Consider the following 26,390-nt stretch of genomic DNA (forward strand, 5'->3'; position numbering starts at 1 on the left):
TACTGACTTCTCGCTCTTCTCAGTTCTCAAATTTCAGGAGGTCCTGATAAAAGACCTTCATAAGTTCCAGGAAACACTCCAACTTCCATTAAAACTAAAAATCTTTACCTGTCTACGATATGTGATCTGTGTCTCTTGTTCAATTTCAGAGTCCAGCTCTGGAACATCAGACTGATCTGAATCTGATTCATCACTATTAGAATCAACCAGACTCTCTGTCAGCAAGAAAACAGTAATAGAAAATGAAATAAACTAGACAACAAATAAGGAAGCATTTAGAATAGCTGCATAATATTTCTGATTTGAAAAATTAATATTAACTATAACACAAACTGCTATCATTTAACAGGATCGATATAATAGTTAGACTAGTCATGGATGTAAGCAGCAATTCTTCAGTAGATCAGGAAAATTTGTTATGGATGAGAAGGAAATGGTAAAACTTTCAGTACTGAAAAAAGAACCATCAACGTGATCCAGAGAAAAGCAGTTCTACTTTGTAAAGATGGTAGGTGACAGTGTTTGGGAAGCCACAAAAGCAACAATTATCAACAGTGTGGTAAAGCAGATATATGTTGCATATACTGTTACATTGACAGAAGCAAGGTTCTGCATCCAAGAACAAGGAACCTAAATCACTCTTAAGAAAGAGGCATTTTATCTTGGGACCAGTACCTAGTAAGACATTTGGGATGTAGGAAAAAATGATGAAAATTAATTCATAGCATGAAGGATCAAAACATTAAAAAGCTTTCTGAAGGCTTTATCAAGAAGATGAAGAGAACTATTTTTTTTTTTCCAAATATTAAACATATATAGAGCTTTAAAAAAACTTTAAAAAAATAATAAATAAACACTAACAACATTTTAATTATCACCTACACAATGCAAAAATTTAATGAAGTGACAAAACTTAAATTTTCCTATCCACAGGAAACAGTGTGGTATTCTTTTTATTTGTTTATACAGTGCTGATAGACTGATCATACAGGACACACGGTATATTAAGTAATGCTCTTCAGTACTTCAGACAGATGCAAATTTTACAGAATAACAACTTTATGCAGGCTAGAAATTCTGAATATCTGTTTCTATACTGGCAACTAATAATTTTACTCAAGCCTCCCTTTCCCCTCCTCCATCATTATTTTATACATTACTTACCTTGGGGTGCTATGTGAAGAGAATCCTTCAACTTCCGATCAGGGACAAATTTCCACTGAAAGACAGAATGATCTGCTCCTCCAATGGAAACAACCCACTGGTGATCGTGTGACCATCTGACGTTTGTCACATGAGCAGAATGACCAAGATACTTTTTAAACTTTGCTCCTAGAAAAACAATTAAAATATCTTTCAATACACATGAAATAAATGGCTCAGAAGCATAACAGAAATATATATAAAGAAATTAATAATATACCCTAATTACTAGTGATTAAGCTAATTAATACTGCAAATTGATAGCAGTAATTTTTTGCACTGTCCTCAAATTTTAATTTCTGTAAAATGTTGTTTAAAAAAAAAACAACAAAAACAACAACTTAGATTCTAGAATATAATGTTTCTAACAAGTTAAACATAGAGAGAATACACGTTAGTCCTAAGGTATACTAAGGAACACTTCTTCATTTTATCAAAGCTATTAATTTTCTTTATCTTCCCCATTAATCAAGATTTGCCAGTTACTATTTCTACATTGAGATGTGATCACTTCAATATTATATCAAGTATATAAAGCTCAGTGAAAATACAGCCATCTGTGTTCATAGTACTGGTTCCTGCTTCTTAATGGGACTTGAGTGCTAAGCATTCCCAGCAATTCTTATTGAGTAACAGTTGTATAATATCAAGTTAACTTTTTAATTGATTCCTGCATAATTACAACACAGTGATTAGATTAGTTAGTAGAAGGAAGTTCTGGTGAAGAACAGGGGATTAAAAAGGAAATAAATAGTTTCCTTGAAATGGTTAGGAGATCCTTTTATGAACACATTTTTGGATTACCTCTAAAAAAACTTGAGGTTTAAAAATAAAGCTGGGAAGGTTGAAATTAAATGTTTATTTTGATATCATCACCATTTACAAACAGAAGTGAGAAAATAAAGAAGGAATATTGGTTGTTTAAAGAATTAATTTCGCTCAAAATGTATTTGATTAAAGGCATATCCTAAGAGAAATCAAGAAGTGGTTGTACTCAGCATTAAATATGCAATGCTGCAAAATTGCAATGATGTAACTGTATTGTTGTTTCTTCTTTCAAAAACTAAAGATTTGATTTAGTCTCCAGGCAAACTTTCTAAGTTAAGTTTCATAAAAGGCTAACACAAATTTTACAGGATCTGTCTTAACATCACTGCTTTACTAGGCAGTTCTCTGGTACTGATTCTTTGTTTCAGTTCAACTCAAACTGTGTTTAGAATGGAGTTATTAAAAATGGCTCTGAAAAAAAAAAATGAAGTCTTTCTCATGAAACCTATGTCAAAAGAAGATATTTCTTCCTTTTCATTCATTCATAAACAGTAAAAAGAAAAATGGTAGACCTTGCTTTAGTCTTCAATATTAAAAATTTTACCTTGCTCTTCTTAAAATGTTGAGGAAAAAATGTGCTGGAAAGTTTTTCGAACTTTAGAGAACATAGTGTGATAGTCTGACTGCAGTACCAATTTGCTGTTCACCTATTTATTGTCCCTCACTGTTTAATGAAGTTATTTTTTCCTGTTTCTTGCGCAAACCTCCACCACAGTTCCAAAGGAAAGAATAGTAAATTTGGGTTGTCTAGAAAAGTGCAGGCTGAGAGACAAACTCACTGCTCTCTACAGCTTCCTGAATAGAGGAAGCGCAAATGGCTCTGCTCCCAGAAACAATGATATGACATGCAAGAACAACATAAAGCTGTGCCAGGGAGCTTCATACTTAGACATAGGGAAAGTTTTCTTTACTTAGGGAGTGGTTAAACACTAGAATAGGCTTCCTATAGAAGTGGTTGATGCCTCATTCCTGGCAGCATTTAGATAATAGTCTCATTAATGTGCTTGAACTGATTAGCCCTGAAATGATCAGGCAGCTGGATTAGATGATCTTTGTATGTTTCTTCCAAACAAACTATTCTATTCTGAAACTACTTGAAGACTAAGGTGAAAATATTTAGATACATATCTCAAAAAGGGTGGACTGCATAATCTTGTGAAATTCTATTTAAAAAGAACCATTTTAAAAAGTAAAAAAATACATAAAACTTTTGAAAATCCTATTCAAAATGTACATAAAATCCTGGTACAACTGCATTGCAGTTGCCTATACACCATTCTATCATTTATTTCTACCCTGAGCCCAAAATAATTTTTTTCTTAAAGAAAAATATTGGCCAGCCGTATAATTTTCAAAAATCCAGTTTTCTAAGGCTTTTCTCTTGAATCGCCAAAATTCATGAATATGCATTTATCAATTCAAAGGTACTACCTTTTCTTAGACACGGGTATCGAAAGAGCTTTACAATTCCATAATCATCAGCTGTAACCATAACTTGTCCAATAAAATTTGCATCCACAGAATTTATATCATTTATATCTGAGTATTTAGGCCAGATTCCATTAACTTCAACACCAGAAACACAAGTCCATGATGCCCATTGAATCCCTTTTAATTCCTCCTTGTTTGTTACTTCCTTTCCATCTAAAAACAAACAAAAAAGAAATCATTTTTCAGGATTTATGTAATTTTAAATAAAATATTATTCTGGAAAAAATACTTCTTACAGCACAAGCTCTTGTAAACTAAAGATCTAAAAAAACAGATGACAAGTCTGAGACACAATATATTGACTTTTCATATATTTTAAAAACCTTCAGTGCAAGCAAATATAATCCATTTAATATTCAAATTCAATAATTACAAAGTTGTTAAGGTACTGAAAAACTGAATTTGAATATATTTTTTCAATAAAGCAGAACAAATATTTACTCTGGAGAAATAGAATAATTTTCAGTCAGCATCTCTAACATGCAGCAGCAATAAAAACATGTAAATAATTGTCAGAAAATGCTGTACTCATTCAAATAAAGCAAATATTTCCACAGACTTACTAAAGTTTCTTCACAATCCTGTCCTTTGAACCAGGATCCATTTTAAGTTGTTTTTATAAAACTGCTTTACATTCTTTCTGCAATTAGCAACAAATATAAGAAAGGCAACTCAGAATCTTACTTGGCATCCTGTAAAAAAGTCTCTTCCCATTGCCATCATTAGTCTGTATATATTTACTATCTGAAGACCAATCCATATGGGTGATGAAACTTAAAGATCCAACGCATTCCCCAACTTTCTTGTATCTCTGAACAACACCATATATATCCACAGAGCTGTCATTGGAACCAACAGCGAGGAAGTTCCCATCTGGTGAATATTTCAGTTCGTGAATAGCTTCTTTCCTGTCTTTGATATGAACAACCTCAGTCATATCTCTGTAGTATGAAAGAAAGCATGTCATAAGTATAAAAGAGCCTTATCATATTGTGAAGTTCTTAACCATAAAAAAAAAAAGGAAAAAAAAAAGAAAAAAAATGAAAAAAATGAAAAAAAGGAAGGAAAAAAAGAAAGGAAAAAAAAAAGGAAAAAACACATCTGTAAAATGATGAAGTGAACTGTAACTATCACATGTACAAACACCACACTACTTTCAGGGCTAGGTAGGGCTTTGTGGCTAAAAAAGGAACACTGACACAGGAAGGTCCTGTACCAGGTTATTCACTTAGAGAAGAAAACTTCACTGACATAAGCCACAGACCTCAGTTGCTCTTTAAAACTGTGGTATCACAGCAACAAGGCAAAGCACCATTGATTTGGCATGTGTGTTGTACTAACAGAAACATTCCGAAACAATTACGAAAGTAAAGACAGTTTATTTCTTAATAATTCAAGAATAATGAATAAAGCAAATATTTAAAATAAATCACTTCCTAGAATGCTGCCATTCTTTAAAAAACCAATGTACTTTTACAAATGTGTTATTACGGAAAGCCTCTCCCACACTATGCAAATATTTAAATAATCTGAGCACTCTGAGGATCAGCAATTTAAAACAAATCTATGTGGTCTCCTGCACATGGTCGGTACTGTATCCACATACATACAAAAGTATTTAGATTGTCTACTTGAAAGAGTTTATAATGCATCTATTAAATTTGTATCTTACCTGACTCTAAGCACAGTGAAAGAGCCATCCTTCATTCCAAGAGCAAGATGGATTCCATCAGTACTAACTGCTGCACAGCGAATGGGTTCCTCCATATTGCACCGGGCAATCAGAGCATGGTCTATTAAACTCCAAATTCTAGAATAAAGCATTAATTACAAATAAAAGGAATGGTTTGTAGCTATGCCATAGACAGCATGAAGCCTGCAATTTCAGCAGAAAAAATGACATGGTCGTGTCCTATTTAAAAATAAATTTCCACAAGCAATATCTAAGACAAAAGTGTCAGTTCTCCATACAGGAAAGAGCATTCTTATATTTAAGTGTGAGAAAATATCTAATGAGAAAATGCAGGAGCAGGTATTTTTTGTCTTTCTGAAAAATAATAAAAAAAAAAAAGACAACATATACTTATAGATCACCGTGTGAAAATTCTACCCTTTTGTTAGTTACTTTAGCTAAAAATGTATAAGAATAATTGAAGAATTCACAGATTAAGCATACACTTTCCTATTAGCAAACTATCATAACTTCCTACATTTGTCTAGATAATACTATAAATCTTAATTGTTTTTACAAAATACATGATATCTACCATTTACAAGATGTAACCAGCATTCTTGAGTGGAACTTTGGTTCAACTACAATTTTTCTTAACCATGTTACAATTATATATTTAGCAAAAATGGCAACACATTTAATATCTGAGAAAGAAAAAAAAAAGGCATTTATGGCAAAAAGTTGAGCTTTAAAAAGAGAAATTTACTGAGTTTTCTTAGAAAATGGCTTCTGTTTTCTATGATGCACTGTTTTTAACCATAAATTTCAACTACAAGTGCTATTCTGAAATTTACGTCTTCTATTTCAGCAGTGGTGACAGCGATGTGAAAGAAAGACAAGTCACATTCCAGGCAGCCATGCAGAACCTGACATACAGGTTCTTGTTCATGGCTGGCAAAAATGCATAACTCATAGTGGTGATTATGTTGAAAAACAGTGTTTTGCTGAGAATTTGCTCTAACAAACAGTGTTATTGTGTTCTTTGCATCTACTGTCATTTCCATGGAATTAAATAGGAGGCATTACTGTCAAAGTGACCTATGTATTTTATTATTAGAAGTCTGTAATTTCATGCATAACTTCACTGGTCTACAAGCACTTCAGTGCCAGTTGATATCACTACCAGTGATATTAAAATGCATACATTTCAATTACATTATCTACAAAATGAGTTGTTTGCATCAAACTATGTGTGAGTAAAAATCAGACAAATAACAACCTGACTGATCGGTCATCACTTCCAGTCATTGCTAATGGTTTTGTAGGATGGACAGCCAAAGCCCACAGCTCTCCTTCACAGTGCCCCTGCATTATCAGGAAAGGCTTATTACGCTCATGTACCACAATTTCAAAAATCTCACTGTCTTGTGTCCCAACAAGTATATGGTCTCCTCTCCAGCAAACACTTCTTACAGACAGACCTATAGAAGGAACAGATTGTTACTGAGAGGAACATTCTTAGAATTTGTGAAACAAAGATGACATAACATGACAAAATATGGAAAAACATACAAGCGTGAAAATGTCAAGAAGTATCCATACACCCCCTGTTTTCCCATTTACTCCCTTTATCTATTTCACATCACAAACTGCTCTCCTTAGAATATTAAATTTTCAACACTAGAATTTTCAAAATTCTAAAATCAAATGTGACCCTTATTTTAGTAAAGCAAAGAACATTCTTTCATAACAAGATCTCTGACTGAGGAAAGAAATACTGACCTCTGTATCTGAAGGGGCATATTTAATGCCCTTCAAATCAGGTAACAGAAAATGTAAATTACAACTTCTGACGAAACCATGAATTCATATGACTACCTGAATGAATCTCAATTAAGTACATGACGTAAGTCATCAGTGCAACGTATTGACTGGGTATAAGACAAAGAAAGAATTCAATACTTTCCAGCTCTTTTCTAAGATGCTACTCCTAAGGCAAATTCTTGTAACTTGTATCTTTGTAACAGTATCTTTTTTTTTTTTCCCTTTCCCCCTTCAAAGAAAAGAAGTAGGACTCACTGGAACAAAATACAAAAAAGTTGAAAAGAGTTTATGATGGAATTTAACAAGGATTTCTGAACAACTGAATTACTTTCCAGGTTTAAAGAGGAGCTGGACACTCACAAATTATATTTGTTTATAAATAAGATTGTGATAAATATAATGAAAGTTAGGAGAGTTGTACATGGAGAACCCAGTCTTAACCTAATTTATGAATATGCACCTTTTAAAAAAGGTTCAAATTATTACAGCCTAATAGCAAAAGTCAATTTTGCCAGTTTAAGATATAGAAAACAAGATGATAGAAATGCCTGACATAATTCTCTCTGCCAAAACACTGACTATAGTGTAGGTCAGGTAAAAAATGATCTGTGAAAAACTACTCTAGGTTAATATGTGAGGCAAAATTATATCCATCAAGCAAGAAAACATGAATATCGTATGAGCTGATGTGCTTCTGAAAAATATTTTTAACTGTGCAGCGGGCAAAGAACCACCTTATGTTTTTAAAATTACATAGGGAAAAATTGCAAGGCTCAGAAACAGTGAATGTGTGGATCGGCAGTCCAGTCTGGTGCATCTTCATCTATGTTTTTTCAATTTTAACAAAAGATGCTTTCAAAGCAAGGCCTACCTATCATGCTTTGCATCTAAAGAGAACCTTTAAACCTACACTAAATGTATTTCCATAAGAAATAGAATGGAAAAATGCCCAGAGTGCACTCAGTGCACTTCCACTGCTACACAGTATTCAGTCCACTAGATATGACTAGAGCTAAAGCCCTTCAAAAATTCCTCAAAACATATATATATAATGTTTATAAAACTCTCTGCATTATCTGCTTTACAAATTTGTTCCTATGGTACTGCACTGGTGAATATACTATTTATCTATAATCTAGGTATTTTATATTTTTCACTATACTGACTACTGTAATTAAAAATAAAAATCAAGAAAGAAATAACTGGAATCTTTGATGAACATTGATTAAGAAATCTGTTTTAGTAAGCTGGAACTTCTTGCGGTGGAGGGAGATATTTTGAAAAACTATTTGGAGATATATCTAGAATCATTACTTTGCTTTGCGAACTCTTCAAGGAGATACAGAACTTGAGATTGCATTCACAGACAAGATTACCAACAAGATTACAAGATAAAATGGGACCAACAGAAAATGCAGTTAAGAGAACAAGAATGAAAGGCCATAAAGACTATCCTGAAAAAGATATAAATAAAGAAATCACAGATGCAGAAGTCTAAAGGGAAAAGATTATGGAAAATGGAATCATGAAAGATATAATTTAAAGACAAGTTATTAGGTGCATAATGGGCACTGGATGAGTAAAGAAAAATGAAGATGGAATACTCAGAACTGATGAATCTAAAAAGTTCATGCCAAAAGCAAGAGAGATGATCTGGAATAGAGAACAAGTTTGAAAGAATGAAACAGAATGAATTGTAGCATTTAACTACAAGCAGTAGCAGCCTCTAAGCAAGCTTAAAAGCCAAAATTTCTAATGTATGTAAGAACGGGTCTCTTTCTCCTGCTCTAGTCATGTTTTTTTCCCAAATCTGAACTGATGTTTTAGTACAACAGCAAATCATAATTCTGGCTTTGGGATAATTTCCTTAGCAAATACGAAGTTACTGATATATTCTATAGTTCTTCAAATTAAGGAATCTTTACAAGTGCAAAGGTTCATGAGTTCACCACCATTACTCTTGTTGTTAAAACAAACAGGTATTAAATATTAGTTATAGACTAAGGAGGACACAGTTACATAAAACACTATAAGAAAGAGAGAGAAGGTATCTACAGATAAATTGTTTTGAAGAGAAAATTGAAATTACCAACAGCAGAAATGCATCTGTGTTAGTGAATTAATTTAGCGTTTCTAGAGTACAGAAAAGTACGTGAATGCATACACATCAAAGTATTAATGAACCAAACATAATCTTTTTAATTCAGAGGGACACCTCTATTTAGAAATATATTACTTTGAAACATTAATTAGAAACTTAATACATAAGCATTGTTTTCTAAAGAAATTCTGTTCTGTTTTTCAAAGTAAGCCTGTCAGACCAGACAGAAACTGAAATGACTATCCAAAACACTCAGTTAAGCACTTATTTTAGAAAAAAATTTAATCTCCTTATGAAGCAAGGGGGTATAAACATGAACATGCTTATCTCCTGAGACTGAAGCAATTATTTCTCTTCAATTGTCTCAGTCATGACAAAGTCACAGTACCCCAGGGCATTTCAAATTGAATGTATACTTCATCTTTCTGGAAAATATCACAGTCTTGGCGGGAATGTCAAATAAATTACAGAATACAAATATTTAACTCTGCTTGTAATCAGTTATTTATGGACAATGATGTATCTAATTGTCATGATACATTCTACCACATCATCAAATTCTCCACAAGCTGATAGAAAAGAGCAAGGTTACTGGAGAAACAAAAAAGCACACATCTATGAAAGCAGTATTATATGAGATATTAGTGCCCTGGTGCAAGTTTATATTATATTGCTGCTTACTAAAGCACTGGTACCTAGAACGATGACAATATACACCATAGCCTGCTTGACCTAACATTTTATTACAATATAGGTATATGTAAATATAGTTCTAAATACTACAAAACTGTATCCGAATAGTTCTTCTGAAAACATGGATAACTACAAAAGGGAATTTCTTCACTCTGATGTTTTTCATTGCAGTGTCTCTTCTAAATTCTCTTGCTGCTTTACTCTTCATTGTTAAAAACTGCTCTGCATCAGAAAGGACATGCATTGTATCCGTTCATCTACAGCTTCATAGTATATAGTCATAGACAAACTCCTGTCCAAAACTTCCTAGTATACAGTACATTGCACAGCACCTTTGATGGGCTACATATCCTCTTACTTGCAGGCATCGTGAAAACAAAACATTTCTCATCTTGCCAACAATACATAATAACATCCATGAGTCCTGCTCCTAATTTATTAATTTATTTAAATTAATTTTTTCTTTTACAAAACAATGTAAAATTTCCAATCTACAATATTTTAAAAGTGACAAACTTCTTCTTACCTTTATATCCCTGGTCCGTTTCCCTGAGATCAATCACAGTAATTGGTTTAAAATTTAAATCCCACAAGCGAACACAGCCATCTCTGCCACCAGTAGCAAAGCCCTCTTCACACGCGTTCATGCTGAAAATTCCTGCCTAAAGAGAGAAGAAAATTATTTTTTAATAATACATACAGATGAAAGAGATCAATACGGAGAGTGGAACCCTCCTTCTATTACACTCTTTCACAGTTGTTACAAATTGTACAAAAATATACAATTAATACAAGTTTATGATACGAAAGAGAATTAAGAGAATTCTTAAAGGAACAGTTTTTAATAATATGGGTTTTCTTGGAAACTGTGAAGGAACTAGAAAGAACTTAGATTCTGATTTTTGAAAACTTAAGTAATCATTTTTTGCTTGTTTCTATTCAAGGTACATAAGAAATATTCAAAATTACATTAATGCATTTGAGGGCTTAACAGATGTTTACATACTGTCAAAAACTGAGGTGCTTTCCAAAATGAGAGCTTGAACACAAGAGAAATACGCTTTAACTGTACATACAGAATTCAACTGCACTAAAACAGTTCAAGCCTAAGATAGGCTTGTAAGCCCCCAACTTTTTTTTGTCATAAACCAAATAATTAAATGCACTTGTACAAAAATCAGTAGAAGGATTTCCACCAATCTCCTTTAGGCTTGGTTCTGGGTCTTTGTTGCTATTAGTTACTTCCAATGTAGGCAAACGAGATTTATTATTCATTTTTACACATTTTTAGACATGGAAGATTGATTCCTAATCTTAAGTTTAGAATGAAAATACAATAAAAACTGTGATAATTTCCAGGTATTCATGACTATTCTTTGCTACCAAGCTGTGTTTTATACTCCAATCATATCTGAAGAAAATACCTGAATGCAGCGTAATGAAGTATGAAATCTATTTGTTCCTTTGGTGTTGGGTAACAAGGATTTAATTGTTTCAAGAGTCGAGAAAAATAAAAAATAAAAAACTTTCTCAGCTTTCAAAAGATAAGTATTGTTTGCTAAAGTGTAAAACAACAATCAAGACTGAAAACTAGGGTGACAGAAGTCCATTTTTTGACACATATCCATCCTCAGGATACTGGCTTGTAAGGGAATCCACATTTTCAGAAGTAGTATGTGCCTAAACAGAGATATAGTACAATTTTTAAGTCATAAGCAGATTAGAAGGCTAACTCTCATATCTCTAATGTACTGCAAATCCTCTTTCTGTTTCTTTGGAAGCCTAAAGATTTTACAAAATCAACTCCCACTCCATTTATTTCTCTCTGTGACTGTTTGTTTTACTGCACTAACCTTTTAGCATTATTGAGTAAACATAAGGCTGAAGGAATTCTGGCCTTTTTTTAACCATATGATGAATGTTGCTCAAGTTTTTGCATATTTAAATAGTTTAAATCTCTTTTTGGAATGCAATCTTGATAATAGAATTATTCTCTTTTCTCTAATTAACTCCTTCAAAAATCCATAGTTTAATTAGTCCATACTGAAAAACAAGAATCAGACATTTGGTAATGTGGGAAGCTGGCTGAATGTTCTGAAGATAAAATCTAGTGGATCCAGGATTAATCTGTTTTCCATTTCATAGAATATCCTTATCTTGAGAAGGACATACTGGTTGCCAAGGAGATCTGGCAGATGTGCTCAATCAATCTCTTGCAATGCAACAGAACATCCTCATTTCAGTGTAAGTGCCACTGGGATAAGAGATGAAAACAACAACAAAGGTCCATTATGGGGAGTCGAAGTATCTGACGGAGGAAACTTAGCTTAGCTACTCTTCATTTAATTTTTAGGCCCACATTTAAGTGGGAAAAGATAGATTATTCTCAGAGCTTGGCCAGTCATTGTGCTTTCACTAAATCTTTCCTTTTAGGAAAAGTAAAGTTTGCTAATTCAAAACATCTTTGAAGTCTTCAAGATTCTCTCAATTCTTCAGTTTGTAATTGTTATGAACATAATTTGGTTCTTGATCTCTCAATCTGTAGTTGTTATGAACATAATTTAGTTTTTGAAGGTCAATGGTCTTTCATCAGTAATGAGAGGCAAACTGACTTTGTTTGATCCAAGTGAATAACATGAGCAAGAAGCACTGATTGTGCTCCTGACTCAAAACAAAATATGTAGATCAAATTATCCCATCTTAAAAGTTAGTAAATTTGCCATATGGATCATCTTTTTCTGCTATGGATTTTTCATTACACTTCTCAATGAATGGGAAAATTTTGGAAAGAACTCAAATTAATCAGCAGTTCTCTCAGAATGCAAAATATTTCCTATTGTTCCAGCATTACCAGCTGGTATCACATCTGTGTTCCCTTAAACTGGAAAAGAGAATTAAACGAGAGCAAATAAAGAAATCCCCAAACAGATCAGAACTTGAAAAAATGGAGCAGTACAAGAATTTAACAAAGATGGCCTATACTGCATCTACATTTTCCTACTGCTTCTATCCATGAAATTTAAAATAGTGAAGTAACCTCATGTTGTTTGGTGCTTCCGGACCTGTCTGGTCTCCTGTGGACAGAAATCAATTGCTAATTTGTCCAGATGCAGTCACTAATAGAACTAGTGTGGTGAATTTTCTAACTGTGCAATTCCTAAAACATGTGACTGTAGTTAGCTGTAATTAGGACCAAGCAGTCACACGGAAAACAGGCAATTAGAACAAGTAATCACATGGAAACTTGAAGTATGCTCAAGAAGCAACTTACTTCTTCTGAACAATATGGAGAACAGAAAAATTTTGCCAGTATGGTAAACAATCCAGCACTTCCTTTTTAGTCCCAAATGTAATTCAGAATACATATGCTAACATATAAAGCAATGTCTATAATGGGCATCTATTCTATGACAGTCTTTCCCAGTGTATGCCGCGCAGTAAACGGCTGGACTGTAAATATTTAAAGTTGATGTCAATACGTTTAAAATGGAGAGCAACTATTCTGAAATGTAATCTTCTTATGTCACAAATTACCCATAAAACAGTTCAAAAATGGGCATATTACTATAAAAAATAAAATTAGTTGTATATATGCCTTTCACTGCCTGAAATAACTGGACTATTGCTTTTCAAATTCACAACAAGGCTAAACAATAGGGAAAAACTTCTGCAGACTTAATGTGTTGGTAAGTGATACTGGCTTAAAACCATTCATTTAAGTTCATTATATTGTTTCCATCTATATTTAATTAGTGTTCAACCAATTGACATAGGCGTGCAATAGTTCTAACAGGGTGCCTGTTATTTAACCTCAAGTCTGTTATTTAACCTCAGTTTCTGACATCAATCCACACAACTTTAATGTGTACCTCTGAAAGACTATCTCAAAATAAATTATTCAGCTGCTGAGAAAGCATCCTATGTACATTTACAATTCACGGCAAAACATAGCATATAACAATCTTTAAAGCATTCAGTGCATTTAAACAAGCATATTTTCTTTTAATGCATGAGTAAAACCTTGTGTCTATGTTTCAGGTACTTAATAATCACAGAATGCTTTCAATTTAGAACCTGTAAAGTGAATAAAATAAATAGCAAATTCTGTAGTCTGTTGTTTGCACTGGTACAGCAATGTAACATTGGATAAAAGATTATTTTTTTGGACAGTATATATATGGTTAACTTTCCAGAATCAGATGCACTGTGTGCCTGTAATACCACAACAGTGCCAATGAATTTTCATATATTTTCATGCTGCCTTGTTTCCTTTCGCCTTTTTAAGACCTTCTCCATTGGTTTTATTATTAAGAAGTGATCGGCAAAACTATAGTTCCACAAATTCCCATTGTGATCCAGTGTTTCCTACACATACATTCTATGCCTGTACTCTTCATCTCTGCTCATTTTCATCTTTTCCTATCTTCCACTCCTATTTCTATATTCAGTGAACTCTGCAGTCCTTTTCCAACAAATTTTCCAGTCATCCAAACATGCCATTTGCTTTAACCTTTTTAATTCCTCAAACTCAGATAGAAATCTGCCAGAAACTCCTTTCCTCTGTCTACAGTTCTTAGTAATGCTATAACAGAAAATGGATAATCTGGCTTAGCAGTGAACTCAATTTTGTTTGCTAGTGCTAAAGTTGTTCTTTACCTTCTCTGTTGCCTATACTGAAATACACTAAACTGCTCTTAAAATATCTTTTGAACTAAGCTAAATATAACAAAAGCAGTCAAACTTTGAGAAGTACTTGTTTACTGTATTAATACAGACGACTGCCAGCCAGATGGACAGTGTCTCCACATCACTAATGTGCTTTAGAAAATATTCTTTTGTCCTTGAGATACCTACCCTTTTTCTTGTAACACAGGAATACATGGTATTCAAGTAAATAATGAGACACTTTCTTTGAATAAATTTTCAGTCTAATTCAAGCCTTGTGAGAAGTAATGATAAGGCATGATAAACAGGCATGCAGGGATGACAATTCCAACACTTAGCACTCTGAATGCAAATTTATACTGATTCCTTACTATGCTCAAATTGTGCTTTTAACAATATACACCCACAACAAATAATACCATTTACACCTGCATTCTCTTCTAACAGAATGGACAAGTAGGACATGATTTATAAAATCAAGTACAAAATAACTGTAAAATATAATGATTATAGTTTAGTACGACTGAAGAAGTACTCTTATTCCAAGCTTTTATATTTTGTATTTACTATAATCTGACAACATTATCCTTTTAACTAGTATTTTATTGAAAAATAATGTTTCATTTTGTTGGAAAGTAAATTTCTAGAAAATATTTTTTTCTTAAATTGGTGCAATTTTTAGTGACTCTAATATCCTGTAAAAATGAATTCCAAAACCACAGACTAGTGCACCTACTTAATTTTCAGTATGGCAAACTACAACTCCAATGAGCCTAAAGGACACAGCCAAAAATAGAAAGTTAGATAAGACCTATTCCAAGGTCACTTGAGCTCAGTCCACTGACTCTAATGAAGATAAAGAGAACAGCACTTCAAATTTGATCTTGTGTTCAACAAAAAATGAATGCAGTGTAACAGAGCAATAAGCAAAAACAATCCTGTATTCATCAGTTGGGTCATTACACGTTTCCCACACTTAAATTCTTCATAATTACACTTTTATTCATAAACAGATAAACCATCATATTATACAGCTGCCTGACTAAGTTGTCCAATCCCTCCTTTAAGTTAGTTCAACAAGGTGCAACCATTCCTTACTGTACATTTCTCAACCATCAGTGAACACAAAATCAACTTACTGTTGATTGACAGCAACCTCTCCCACATATATAACATTCACCATTTTTGTCCCCTCCGTTCTACCTAACCAAATTATAAAGAATGATTTTAATATTTCAATTGCACAATAAGCATATGTGCCAACAAACTAGGTAAGCATACAGGCTTATGTAGTCCATAGAATCAATGGACTCTAGAGAGCTACCAGGTAATTAGCCAGTAAGACTCAATTCACAGAATGACAGCACAGCTAATGTTGACAGAAACTCTGGAGACCACCCAGTCGTGCTCAAAGGAGAGTTAGCTAACAGCAAGCACTCAGGGCTTTGTCCAGTTGTGTTCAGATTATCTCCAATGGAGAGAGATGCATATGGAGAATCCACAACCCCTCTGGACACTTGTTTCTTTTTTAGAATGCCCACTGCCTTAACACAGGAGTGTAGACCATCTGGACTGGGATAAATCAGACATCCACAAAAAATTGGATTAGACATTATCAGTCTTTATTACTGGAATTGTTTAAGAACACAGACCAGGTGATCTTGCACTGCCTTTTTTGGCTCTCTGGAAATCTATTTAGCATTTTACGTTGATTTAGAAGAGATATACTTACAGCATGTGCTCCCTGTATTGTTCTTACAAGGTTGATTCCTTTCCATACATAAATATCACCATTCAGTGCACCGGAATACGTCACTTCATCTCTTGCACAAGCTAGGCACAATATAGTTTGAAGATCACCAGTTTTGCCAAAAACACCACGTTTTGGTGTCAGTGAATTGCCACACAAGCTCCAAAACTGCAAGACAAAGTGATTCAGAGAGACAGATGTTTGCTAATCTCCTATAATTTAACATGTTCATTTGGGAGAGAAGTACTTTACCTCCTCATTACCTACATTTTCCATCTACTTTTCACTGCTTAACTTTAACCAAAGCAAACAGGGTCAATAATTATGTTGTTGCCTTAGCTGTAACTGCACAAATTAAACAAATAGGAAGGTAACATATTTAAAAAAAGGTAATTCCTTAATAGGAATTTATTTGAAATTGTCTTATTATTATTATTATCTTATTATTATTAGCTTATTATCATCACAGTGTTGCTTTTAGATCTTGAAACAGAAAAAAAGTCATTATTAACTCAGTTCATGGAGACTTGATTAATTTAATAAACACTATGCTCAAAGGTATATGCAATTTAGCCAACCATTAATATATATTAATCTCAATTTCATGGTATAAAAATAAGAAAATCAACATTATTTTTGTTCTCACCATAGGAACCTACAGTTAAGAGCAATGCAGAACTTTGAAGCTGCCATCTACTGCTGTTATGTGGTAACACAGACATCAGTGCATGCGATAAGTGACTAAGTTTCTTTAGGAAATGTATCTGATGACAGTCAAGCATTCATAATCCTACTGACACAAGTATGGAAAAGAAGCTTTTTTCCTGCATGACAATTGGAACACACACCAAATGAAGTAAGAGAGTTTCTATGAAATACTCTGTTTGAAAAATATACAGAATGCCAATTTACAAATCCTGTTAACAGGCAAAGAACATTGAAAACAACAAAAGTAGCAACAGCAGAGAAAAAAGAAGAGAAAGAAAGATCAAGAATTTTTCCTCTCTCTTTCCACCGTATTTTCACATTTTCTGAACCTCTGAGAAATGACTGTTAAACATGTTTCAGCTCTGCAGTGTAACAATTCATTAATTGTTTAAATCGGAAATTTGAGTACCTGGACTCACTTTAAGCAGGAGTACTTTGCCTAACACTGCTTGCGATTTCAAACAGTATTTTAGAGGACCTAAATTCTAAATTACAATACAATCATCACATACAATACCAATGACAAATCTTTTACTCTACTTTTATTCTTTTATCTTTTATTCTATTTTTTGTCTGCCTGACCATGAACTCTTTTGAGCAGGAATGGTCGGTTTTCCACTGTAAATTTTGTAAAATGTCTAGTGCAGTCATGTGAGATACATGATAGCAATCCCTGAGCAGTAGATTCCTCTTAGATACATACTGCTTTTAGATTCCATTTTTGCCTTACTTTATGAAGTACAAATAAGTATTTCATGACGTAACATTCATTTCATTACCTTGATGTGTTTTACACCACAGCTGACGAGTTTGTTTGGCTGGTACAAATCCCAAGAGATATCAAATATCTGCATTAAAAATAAAAATAATAAAGCAGCAAACCACACGAATGTCAGCAGAGATGGTCTTTTTAGCACAGGACAGTGAAAACAGTAAAAACCTTGTACCAAATCAACAGATAATCTAAAATGCTTTAAATAGAATGTCTTCTTTATCCCTTCATTCAACACTGAAGTTGCAACATACAGCTCACATTTTCTCTATTTTCTATTTCCCCCGGCATGAAAAGAAACAACAAAAAGATTAATTTATAAAAATCTAAGAGACTAGAAAAATCTAAGAGTTTACATTCAGTTTGATTTTTTGTATTGGGATTTATGTCTAAGAAGTGCCTTATTTTTGCACTTCCCATGCATGCTCACAGTCTCAACAAAGTATTCACAAATAACTGAGCTACATATTTTATTTACATATATTTGTTATACATAGAATCACAATGGTTGGAAAAGACCTCTAAAATAATTTAGTCCAACATCTTACTCCAAATCCAAACTTCATGCAATTTCATTGACACTCAAATTCTTGAGCTATACTTACTCTGTCTGTATGACCAGGAGCCATTGATAACAATTTTCCTTTTCTCCAGTCCCATACACAAACTGTGTTTTTTGAATCCAAACCAACTGAGACCAACCGCTAAAAGTAACCAAAATAAATAAATAAATAAAGATAACTCAATGCATTAATTAAGGCTAGAGTCATCACTTTTAAGGATAACAAACTTACAGCCAAGTTGAATAAGAAACAATATCTACACTTTGATACAGAAAAAAATAAAAATATACCATCATATTCAAAAGCTTTGTCTCATCAGTTACTTTTCCAAGAAATTATAGAAAAATAAAAGCTTAAGAACTACACCCTGCAGCCTGGGTCATCTTTAGCTCTAAGAACACTTTGCACAGATTTCCTGACACACATCACTGACCATATTAGTTTACAGCCCAATTCTACTACATTTGTTAATCAGTGAAAAATCTTATTTTTTCTTTAAAATCTTTTTTGTGAGAGTTTGTAGCAGTACTGAAGACCAGAAAAAATGAACCTCGGTGATTTTGGTTTTTGTTTTTATTTTTAAAGGAACTGAAATCTTTCTCTTCAGTTTATTCAAGTACTGTGACATCTTGATAAAAAGATAAAAACTTAGCAAATCTTTTGGACAAGTTTTTCTCAAGCAAATGCTTAGACACACTCAAAACAAATTTAATTTCAATTTTTTCTGCAGATCATAAAATTGAGTTTGTAACAAGCAAAAGCAAACAACAAATGTAAGAAAATTTTTTACAAAAACAGAAACCTATTTCCATTAATATTATTTCTTTAGTATCAGTAAGGCTCCAAAATCGTGGCAATAAAAAGAAAGAAAAGAAAACGTTAAATACAAGTGATCTTCAAGCTTCTTAATTATAAATGCAAACTTCAATTTTTCAGATACTCTGAAGTCCATCTTTTCTATTCTATCTTTAAAAATGTTTTTGAAAGGAACATCAGTTTCAATTCCAGCTATCCTTCTATAAAGGTCAATTCCAGCCCAACTGCGCAAGAACTATAAAAGTAAACTAGCTCTATAATTGATACTCATCAATCCCCTGCAAAATCTGATGATGTCCTACATTGGCTGATAGTTTTATTTTTCAAAAAGAGTGATCGAATGGTGCTTTCTGTTCTCCTAGAAAATCTTGTTACCAACCAGTACACCTCCACAATGGAGAGCTCAGATGAGAATCAAAATACTTGTGATCTTACAGAAGGATTTACTGTAGAAAAAACTGAACTTATCTCTACACTACAGAAACTGAAGAGCAACCATGGTTTTAGCTGAGACAGTTGCATCAATGTGAGACAGCTAATGAAGAATTCCTTCCTAAGATACCCAGACAAGATGGAGTGGAGTGTCTACACTGTCCAACAAAAGTATAAAAACTAGACAACTAATAAAACAAACTCAGAAAAGAGCAACAGGCTTGAGCCTGCTTCTGTCCATCTATTCATTTTTTGGCAATGAGTGACGTCCACTATTGTGACAGTGAGCATTTAAGACTGGTAACAGGAATCATGTTTTAAATGTGATATCATTCCACTAAATCAAAATATCATATAGTGTCCAATATATAAAATAATTAAACTTGCTATCAACATTAAATGCTACTCGAGGGGAGTATCTAGAAGAACCTTATCACAGAGGACTGCTCTCTGACAAGTCTAGATTTAAAAGGATAGTTAAGATGTAAACAAACTTATATTGCATATGGAAATGTTTCCACAAGGAGACAATTCTGGAAAGATGCAGATCTCAAAAAGAGCTATAACCAGCCAGAAAAAAAGGTGATCATATGGAAACACTAAGAAAAGCAGACAGTCTAAATTCTGACAATTTATGGCTTTAAACATAAAAATCACTTTTCAATGTACCCAGAACAGATCACAGATCTACATTCAAATCTCCGCTATTTACATAGGGAATACATAATTGCAATCTAAGAAAGGGTTAGGGAACATCAACAAAACAATTTAGTAAATTTTGATCTCAAATTATTAACACTGCTCAAGTGAGAAAGTGACAACTTTACAATGACAAGAATAACAAAGAAAAGATGTCAATGTCAACCAGAAAGATTGTTGTAGAAAGACACTGACTCTAGAAAGCTGTAAATAGTGAGAAATAAAAATGATAAAACTTGTAGATCACTCTTAAAAAAACTCAAAGCCTCCCTATAATAATTCCAGTGTTTTTACAGAAAAAAAGTTACAACTAGGCTTCCCTCTATGTTCAGTAGAGCACCACCTGTTGTCATCTTAATAAGGATAGGCACTGGTCTCTCCAACAACAAAAGAGCTCTCATAGATGCAGTTTCTTAGAGTGTTGGGAAAAAAACAAAAATTACATACCTGACCATCTAAATCAAAAGCCAAGCAAGCTATACCATGTGTGTGAACATCCTTCAGAACAGATACAGTTTGCACAGTGTACGAGTCCCATACGCAGATATATGGTTCCTTTCCAACTTGACCTGTTGCCACCAACACACGTTCAGGATGCAAAGCAAGGCTGCCAATAAAAAAAATATAAAATATTTTTGCATAAAATTTCTACATTTGCCTCGTTGGTTGCATTAATATTTTTCCATAAAAATGATTTCACAATATTTTTCCATTAGTAGTAGTAGATACTAAATAATTTTGTTCCAGATGCCACAATTCATTAGTTAATTTATTGGACTTTATTATCTTTTTTCAATTTGAGCTTTCAAGGATTTCTCCAATTAAACTAATTGCAGAAGTTACTAATCTTCTGCTCTAAAATTTTCACGCTATTAAATTAAGTCAGATTTTCATACACTAAAAAGTACCTCTTTTCCCTTTCTCCACCTTTCTTAATAATTAAAAATACAAAGGAAAAGACAAAGAAAAGAGTTAGCATTACTCTATCAATACATTTATCATCAGTGGAGAATTATGCATACCTAGAACTATTCAATTCTGCATACTCTTTTATTTTTATTTTTTTAATTTTTTTTTAACAGAAGATTGAATAGAATTCTTAAGATACTTCTCAAATGATTTTACACCAAAGTCAAATCTGAAACTAGATGTTATGACCAGAATAGACTTCAGGTGACTAAACTGAAACAGAACAGTCGGGAATAGCTCATTTTGAATAACTGTTAACTTTTCATATTGCCAACACTGCAGAGAATTTTCTTAAAGTTCAGAAGCTTCCAAAGTCTACACAACATCCTCATAACTGTATTGTCAAATGAGGGATCATGAAAGCATGATAGTCAGCAAGATTGTTTTGCGTTTTGCTTATGAAAGCAAGCTGCAGGGGAGGATGTGACATCTGTTGATTTATATTTCGTTTTAGAAAAGTAAGAACATACTTCAATAGAAAATCATCTGCAGTACTTGATGAGATTCTACACAGTCTAGACAGAGCAGGTCAAAGTGAGCTGAAAAATATCCTACATTAGTCAGGAAGATATACTGTCAAAAGTCACCTATTTAAATTAGTTAAAAATATTTCTTCCCCCTACTGACTAATCAGAGGAACAACCTTGGAGTGTGCTAGAGAGAATCACTCAAAACATATGTTTTTATTTTCTCAAAATTACATGGAAAAGAGAAAGGTTAAGCACATTGCTCAAGTAAGTACGAGCTTACATCTTTTATTTTGATAAATGAAGTTCAAAGGGTGGAGGCAAGGGAAGCCTATATACCAGGATAGAGTTTATAAGGAAATGATCAGAAGGCTGAATTCTAAAGACATGTACATTTCCTGTGCATAAACAGACCAAGAGAGAACAGTGTTAGAAGCCACTTAATATTCATGAGGTCACGCTGCCCCACGCACTATTCTTTTGCATTTTTTCTATTTTAATATAGCATTCTGGATAGTTGCCACTGCTCAAAAAATTCCACAAGCACAACACTAAGAGACAGGAACTCTTTAATCTTCAGAGTTTCCACAAAAGATGGAAAGACTGTGGACTCTGAAACATTTCTGTGGGAATTCTTCTTCCTCGCTATTCTGCATAATCCTCAGTACTAGGATCAGGGAACCAACATTTCCTCAATTTGCTTCTCTTCTAGTACACAGCTACTCCTCCTTGCTTCTCTTCTAGTTCACAGCTACTCCTCTTTGCTTCCTTCTTTATTTGATAAAGCAACTTCATAATTAAAAAGCAATGCAGAAAGGAACAGGCAAGCAAAACTTATCACATTTCACTTCAGTTCTGCCACCTAATCCTGACCAACACCTGCACAACTCCCAGAACGCACTCAGGCAGATGGCATATATGGGGGAAATAGGAAGAGCATCTGGAGGGCGAGAAAATGTTGCATTTGCAATGATCTAATTTTTCCAAAGACACCACGAAGAGGGTGAGAATAAGACCAGATGGACAATAAAGAAATTCGAGAAGGGATAGAAGTGAAGACTAAGTACGAAAAAAAAAAGAAAGAGATAAACTAAGAGAATAAAAATACAGTAGTCTTATGACTGATTCATGAAACCTGACGTCAGGACTTTTCAACCCTATACTTAGCACTGCTATTAACACATCATGCAAGTGAATCACTGGAACACAGAAATACTAGAAGGGATGATCAGACTGAGGTCCCCATTCCACAATTGCAATTTTGATAGAACCTCTTTGTTCAAAAAACACTCAGGAGTCACTCTGGGTACAGACAGAAACAGTCCTATGTAGAGTTCTGGATCTGAAATTCAGAGTTCTGATCATAGCAGAGAGATTAGACCTGAGTTTTAAGAGATCTTAACTATGAGTGATTGAACAATCCTTGCAGACATAGCAATAAATGCCAAATATATCATACCTTGACATAGCCTCCCAATGAATTGCATTGATGCAATTAACACATTCAGGAACATTCATTAAGAATTAATAATTAATTAAGAATTAATATTAAAAATTGCTGAGCAACAAATTGTTTACAGCTTATTACTCCAGAAAGAAGAAATATAGGTAGAACAGGTGCCAGGTAAGGCATAAAAATAAACCCTTGCTATCTAGTGACTATTTCACTCGTGGATATGATGTAGTTAACAGAAAAAGCAATGAGCAAGTTCTCTGTGGATATCCCCAATGGAGATCTCCAAGACACCTCTACAGAGGTGCCCAACTACACCACTCCAGTTACTGAAGTATTTGTTTTCTATTCATCAGTTAGCCCTCAAGAAAAGGCAGAAAACTTCTTGGGTTTGGCTCTTAAGACAGCTGCCAAAGCTGCAGGTGTAGGTTCAACAGACTTGAGTACCTTGACTTCTCACGAAGGATTTTCTTGGGGATTTTTTTGTTTCTCTTCTCTCCCTCAGAGAGGTAGGAGAATGCTTAATGCAAATGAGAAGCTTTGCAATCAGAAGGAAAGAAGTCACATTCCTTTTACCATCTTGATAACAAAAGCAGGGATAACCTCTCCAGGTTAGACTGCAACGTGCATCTTGCCTACACAGATAAACTGTAAAATTCTGCCTGATATCTTCCGTTTTCATACAGCGATGACTAAGCTGCTGAATATCACTGCTTGTCCAAAAAAAGAAACAAATATTCTGAACAGAGTAAGTTATTCAGTCCTTCCTGCTTACCTCTGACATTTCCGACTTGGATTTTTCAGAACAGATATTAGTGTCAACAAAGTATTCAATGAAACTATCTTAAGGAAAATGTTAAAAAGACAAATGCAAGTTCATTAAGTAAAGTAGGAATCAGGCTAACAAACTGCTTAGTCAAATTAATTTTGAAATTCTCCTTAACATTTGATACTTCCAAGAAGAGCTAAGAAGTAGAAAATCCAAAAATCTGCCTGTCGCTGTTGTTATAAATTCGTATAGCCAGATCTGTTGATCAGAGAACAGAGTTCCACTGATATCTCTGACTGACGTGTCATTTTCTAGATAGATATTCAAAGCACACTGAAGTACAGTATTACAGTTTTAAAAGCATAGTGAAGATACACATCTCGATCAATGCACTCAAGCTCCTCTTTTATAGTTTAAACAAATGGTCATTGAAAGGTCACCTCAGCATTCCCCACCATTTTCAGCAAATCCATACATTTTATAATACTAACATTAAACCAACAGTGTTAATTATTAATGACAGACTCTTGAAGAAATGTATAGAATCTGTCGATACTATGTCTGTCTGGGATGACAGCAGAGACATAGAGTGACCCTGCAGTCTGTATGAGGTTTGTAGGGGCAAAGGATCTAGAAGGAGAATAGTCTCCAACAACTGTATTATAAAACAAATCAAGATTTTTTCCTCTTCTCTTGTTTCATGCTGGGCATTAACAAGCATTGATTAATACAGACAAGCTGCAGACAAGGATACAATATTAAAGATGATGTTTCCTTAGCAACAATATTGGATGAAAATCCAAGAGTATATTCACATGACTACATCTGAGCTTCATAAAACTAGGGCACCAGTAGAAAAGAATGCTGCAGTAAAATAACAGCATCTCAGATATCTATTAAAGAAAAGTTAATTTCAAGTGTGAAATTGTTTCTACAAGTAAATAGAGAAAAATATTTTCATCATAAATTTCAAGAGATTTTACATATAGTTGTGGATATTCTCTTAATAGCTGCCACTTACCCATATTTCCCCAGAAAGTATGACAGGAGAAACTACAAATCATTTATGTCATACTGCTGAAGTCATTATAGCAGGAACAGATCTAAGCAGCAAACATTTCTCATCAAAATTGATATAGATCAAATCTGGGTAGGACTATTTCCCATAAGAAAAACAACTATGAAGCATCATTCCTAGGCCTGTTACATACTTGTTATCAGAGCACCAGCAGTATCATAAATAGCTTTTAGAAGATTCCTTAAATTGTACAAGCATACAGCTTCAAAATAAGAGTCTGTACTGAGGACAGGAATACAAAGCAGATGGAAAAACTAAAACTGTATACTGATTCCCAGCTGCAAAAAAGTAGTACAGAAAAGCATCTATTTCATAGGAAATGCTCATCCCACTCATGCTGGGTCACCATTTATAGTCTCAACTATTAACATACTTTGTGGTGGAACCAACATTACATTTCCTTTATCTAAAGGCTTGTTTATAAGCAACCTATAAAATCTGACAAAAACCTTTAGCTCTTTATCTGCTCCAAAACTCAGCAGAAGAGAACAAAAAGACAAGATGATCTTCAGAGAGTTAGACAATGAGTGTAGTAACACTGATGCAAAGTTTCCAAGCAAAAAGATATGAAAACTGAGGAAAAAGATTCTTAGAACTAACTGCCAGTTCCTGCAGATCCTTGCAGGCGTTAGTCCCATTATACTGCTACAGAAAATAAAGCCACCTCTTCTGGAATTTACCATCTCTGCATCTCACTTCATGTCCATAAACACGAAATGAGCCAGGGCATCACTTAAAGTTGGGAGAACACTTAAAACTACTTAGTTATATGAATGGGAAAGAGCCCAGAATGCTCTGAAGAAAGTACTTGAAATTCTCATTTTGCTTTCTGTCTTGTGAGTCACTTAAGCAACAGCACAGACATACAACAGTTAAGCAGTTTTCTAAAACAAACAAAAAGACAACAGGAATCAGAAGCATAAAGGAACAGGAAAGCATGGGTAAGTGCAATATTGAAAAAATTCCAAGGTCAATGTGTACTTGATAGACAATAAAAACTGTTGCATATCTGGACTCATTAACATAATTACTGAAAAATTCTACAAAAGAGAAGACAGATAAATAGCATTCATGAGAAATACTTTCAAGAAAATGCAAGTATTCTGCTCTACAATTATGTTTATCTCAAGCCTAATGATGCAGTTGTGTATTCCCAATAAGGTAATAAAGTACACCAATTATCAAAAGCGTATGTTGTAGCCTGCCAAACATAAAATCATAGTTATTTATAAATGAACTTAGCACTGAATAACGTTTCATAGGTTATTCATTTTTATGTCATTAATTTCTATGTTAGAAAAAGCAGCAATGGATAGTGTTAAGTAAAAAAGAAACATGTAAATAAAAATGCATCTAAAAATGCAACCTTGACCTAAAAACAAACACAAAAAAATACCAAGTCAAATATTTACCAGTTCTTCAGTTTTTTAATGTTAT

General features: G+C 33.6%; 1 protein-coding gene across 4 annotated transcripts in view; it reads right to left on the bottom strand.

Annotated features, from left to right (window-relative positions):
- Nucleotides 1-26,390, bottom strand: part of EML5 (EMAP like 5) — a 101,484-nt gene that overhangs the window by 62,343 nt on the left and 12,751 nt on the right. For all 4 annotated transcript variants that reach the window (XM_085225470.1, XM_085225472.1, XM_085225471.1 and 1 more), the window contains exons 2-12: nucleotides 20,665-20,824; nucleotides 18,313-18,411; nucleotides 17,715-17,783; nucleotides 16,210-16,395; nucleotides 10,339-10,474; nucleotides 6,474-6,675; nucleotides 5,195-5,332; nucleotides 4,207-4,463; nucleotides 3,463-3,675; nucleotides 1,165-1,332; nucleotides 109-215 (exon numbers count right to left, since the gene is read on the bottom strand). In XM_085225470.1, coding sequence (XP_085081596.1) covers nucleotides 109-215; nucleotides 1,165-1,332; nucleotides 3,463-3,675; nucleotides 4,207-4,463; nucleotides 5,195-5,332; nucleotides 6,474-6,675; nucleotides 10,339-10,474; nucleotides 16,210-16,395; nucleotides 17,715-17,783; nucleotides 18,313-18,411; nucleotides 20,665-20,824 — 1,735 coding nt within the window. The remainder of the gene's footprint in view (nucleotides 1-108; nucleotides 216-1,164; nucleotides 1,333-3,462; nucleotides 3,676-4,206; nucleotides 4,464-5,194; nucleotides 5,333-6,473; nucleotides 6,676-10,338; nucleotides 10,475-16,209; nucleotides 16,396-17,714; nucleotides 17,784-18,312; nucleotides 18,412-20,664; nucleotides 20,825-26,390) is intronic.

Source organism: Meleagris gallopavo, chromosome 5 (assembly GCF_905368555.1).
Source record: "Meleagris gallopavo chromosome 5, MGAL_WU_HG_1.1, whole genome shotgun sequence".
Classification (NCBI taxonomy): domain Eukaryota; kingdom Metazoa; phylum Chordata; class Aves; order Galliformes; family Phasianidae; genus Meleagris; species Meleagris gallopavo.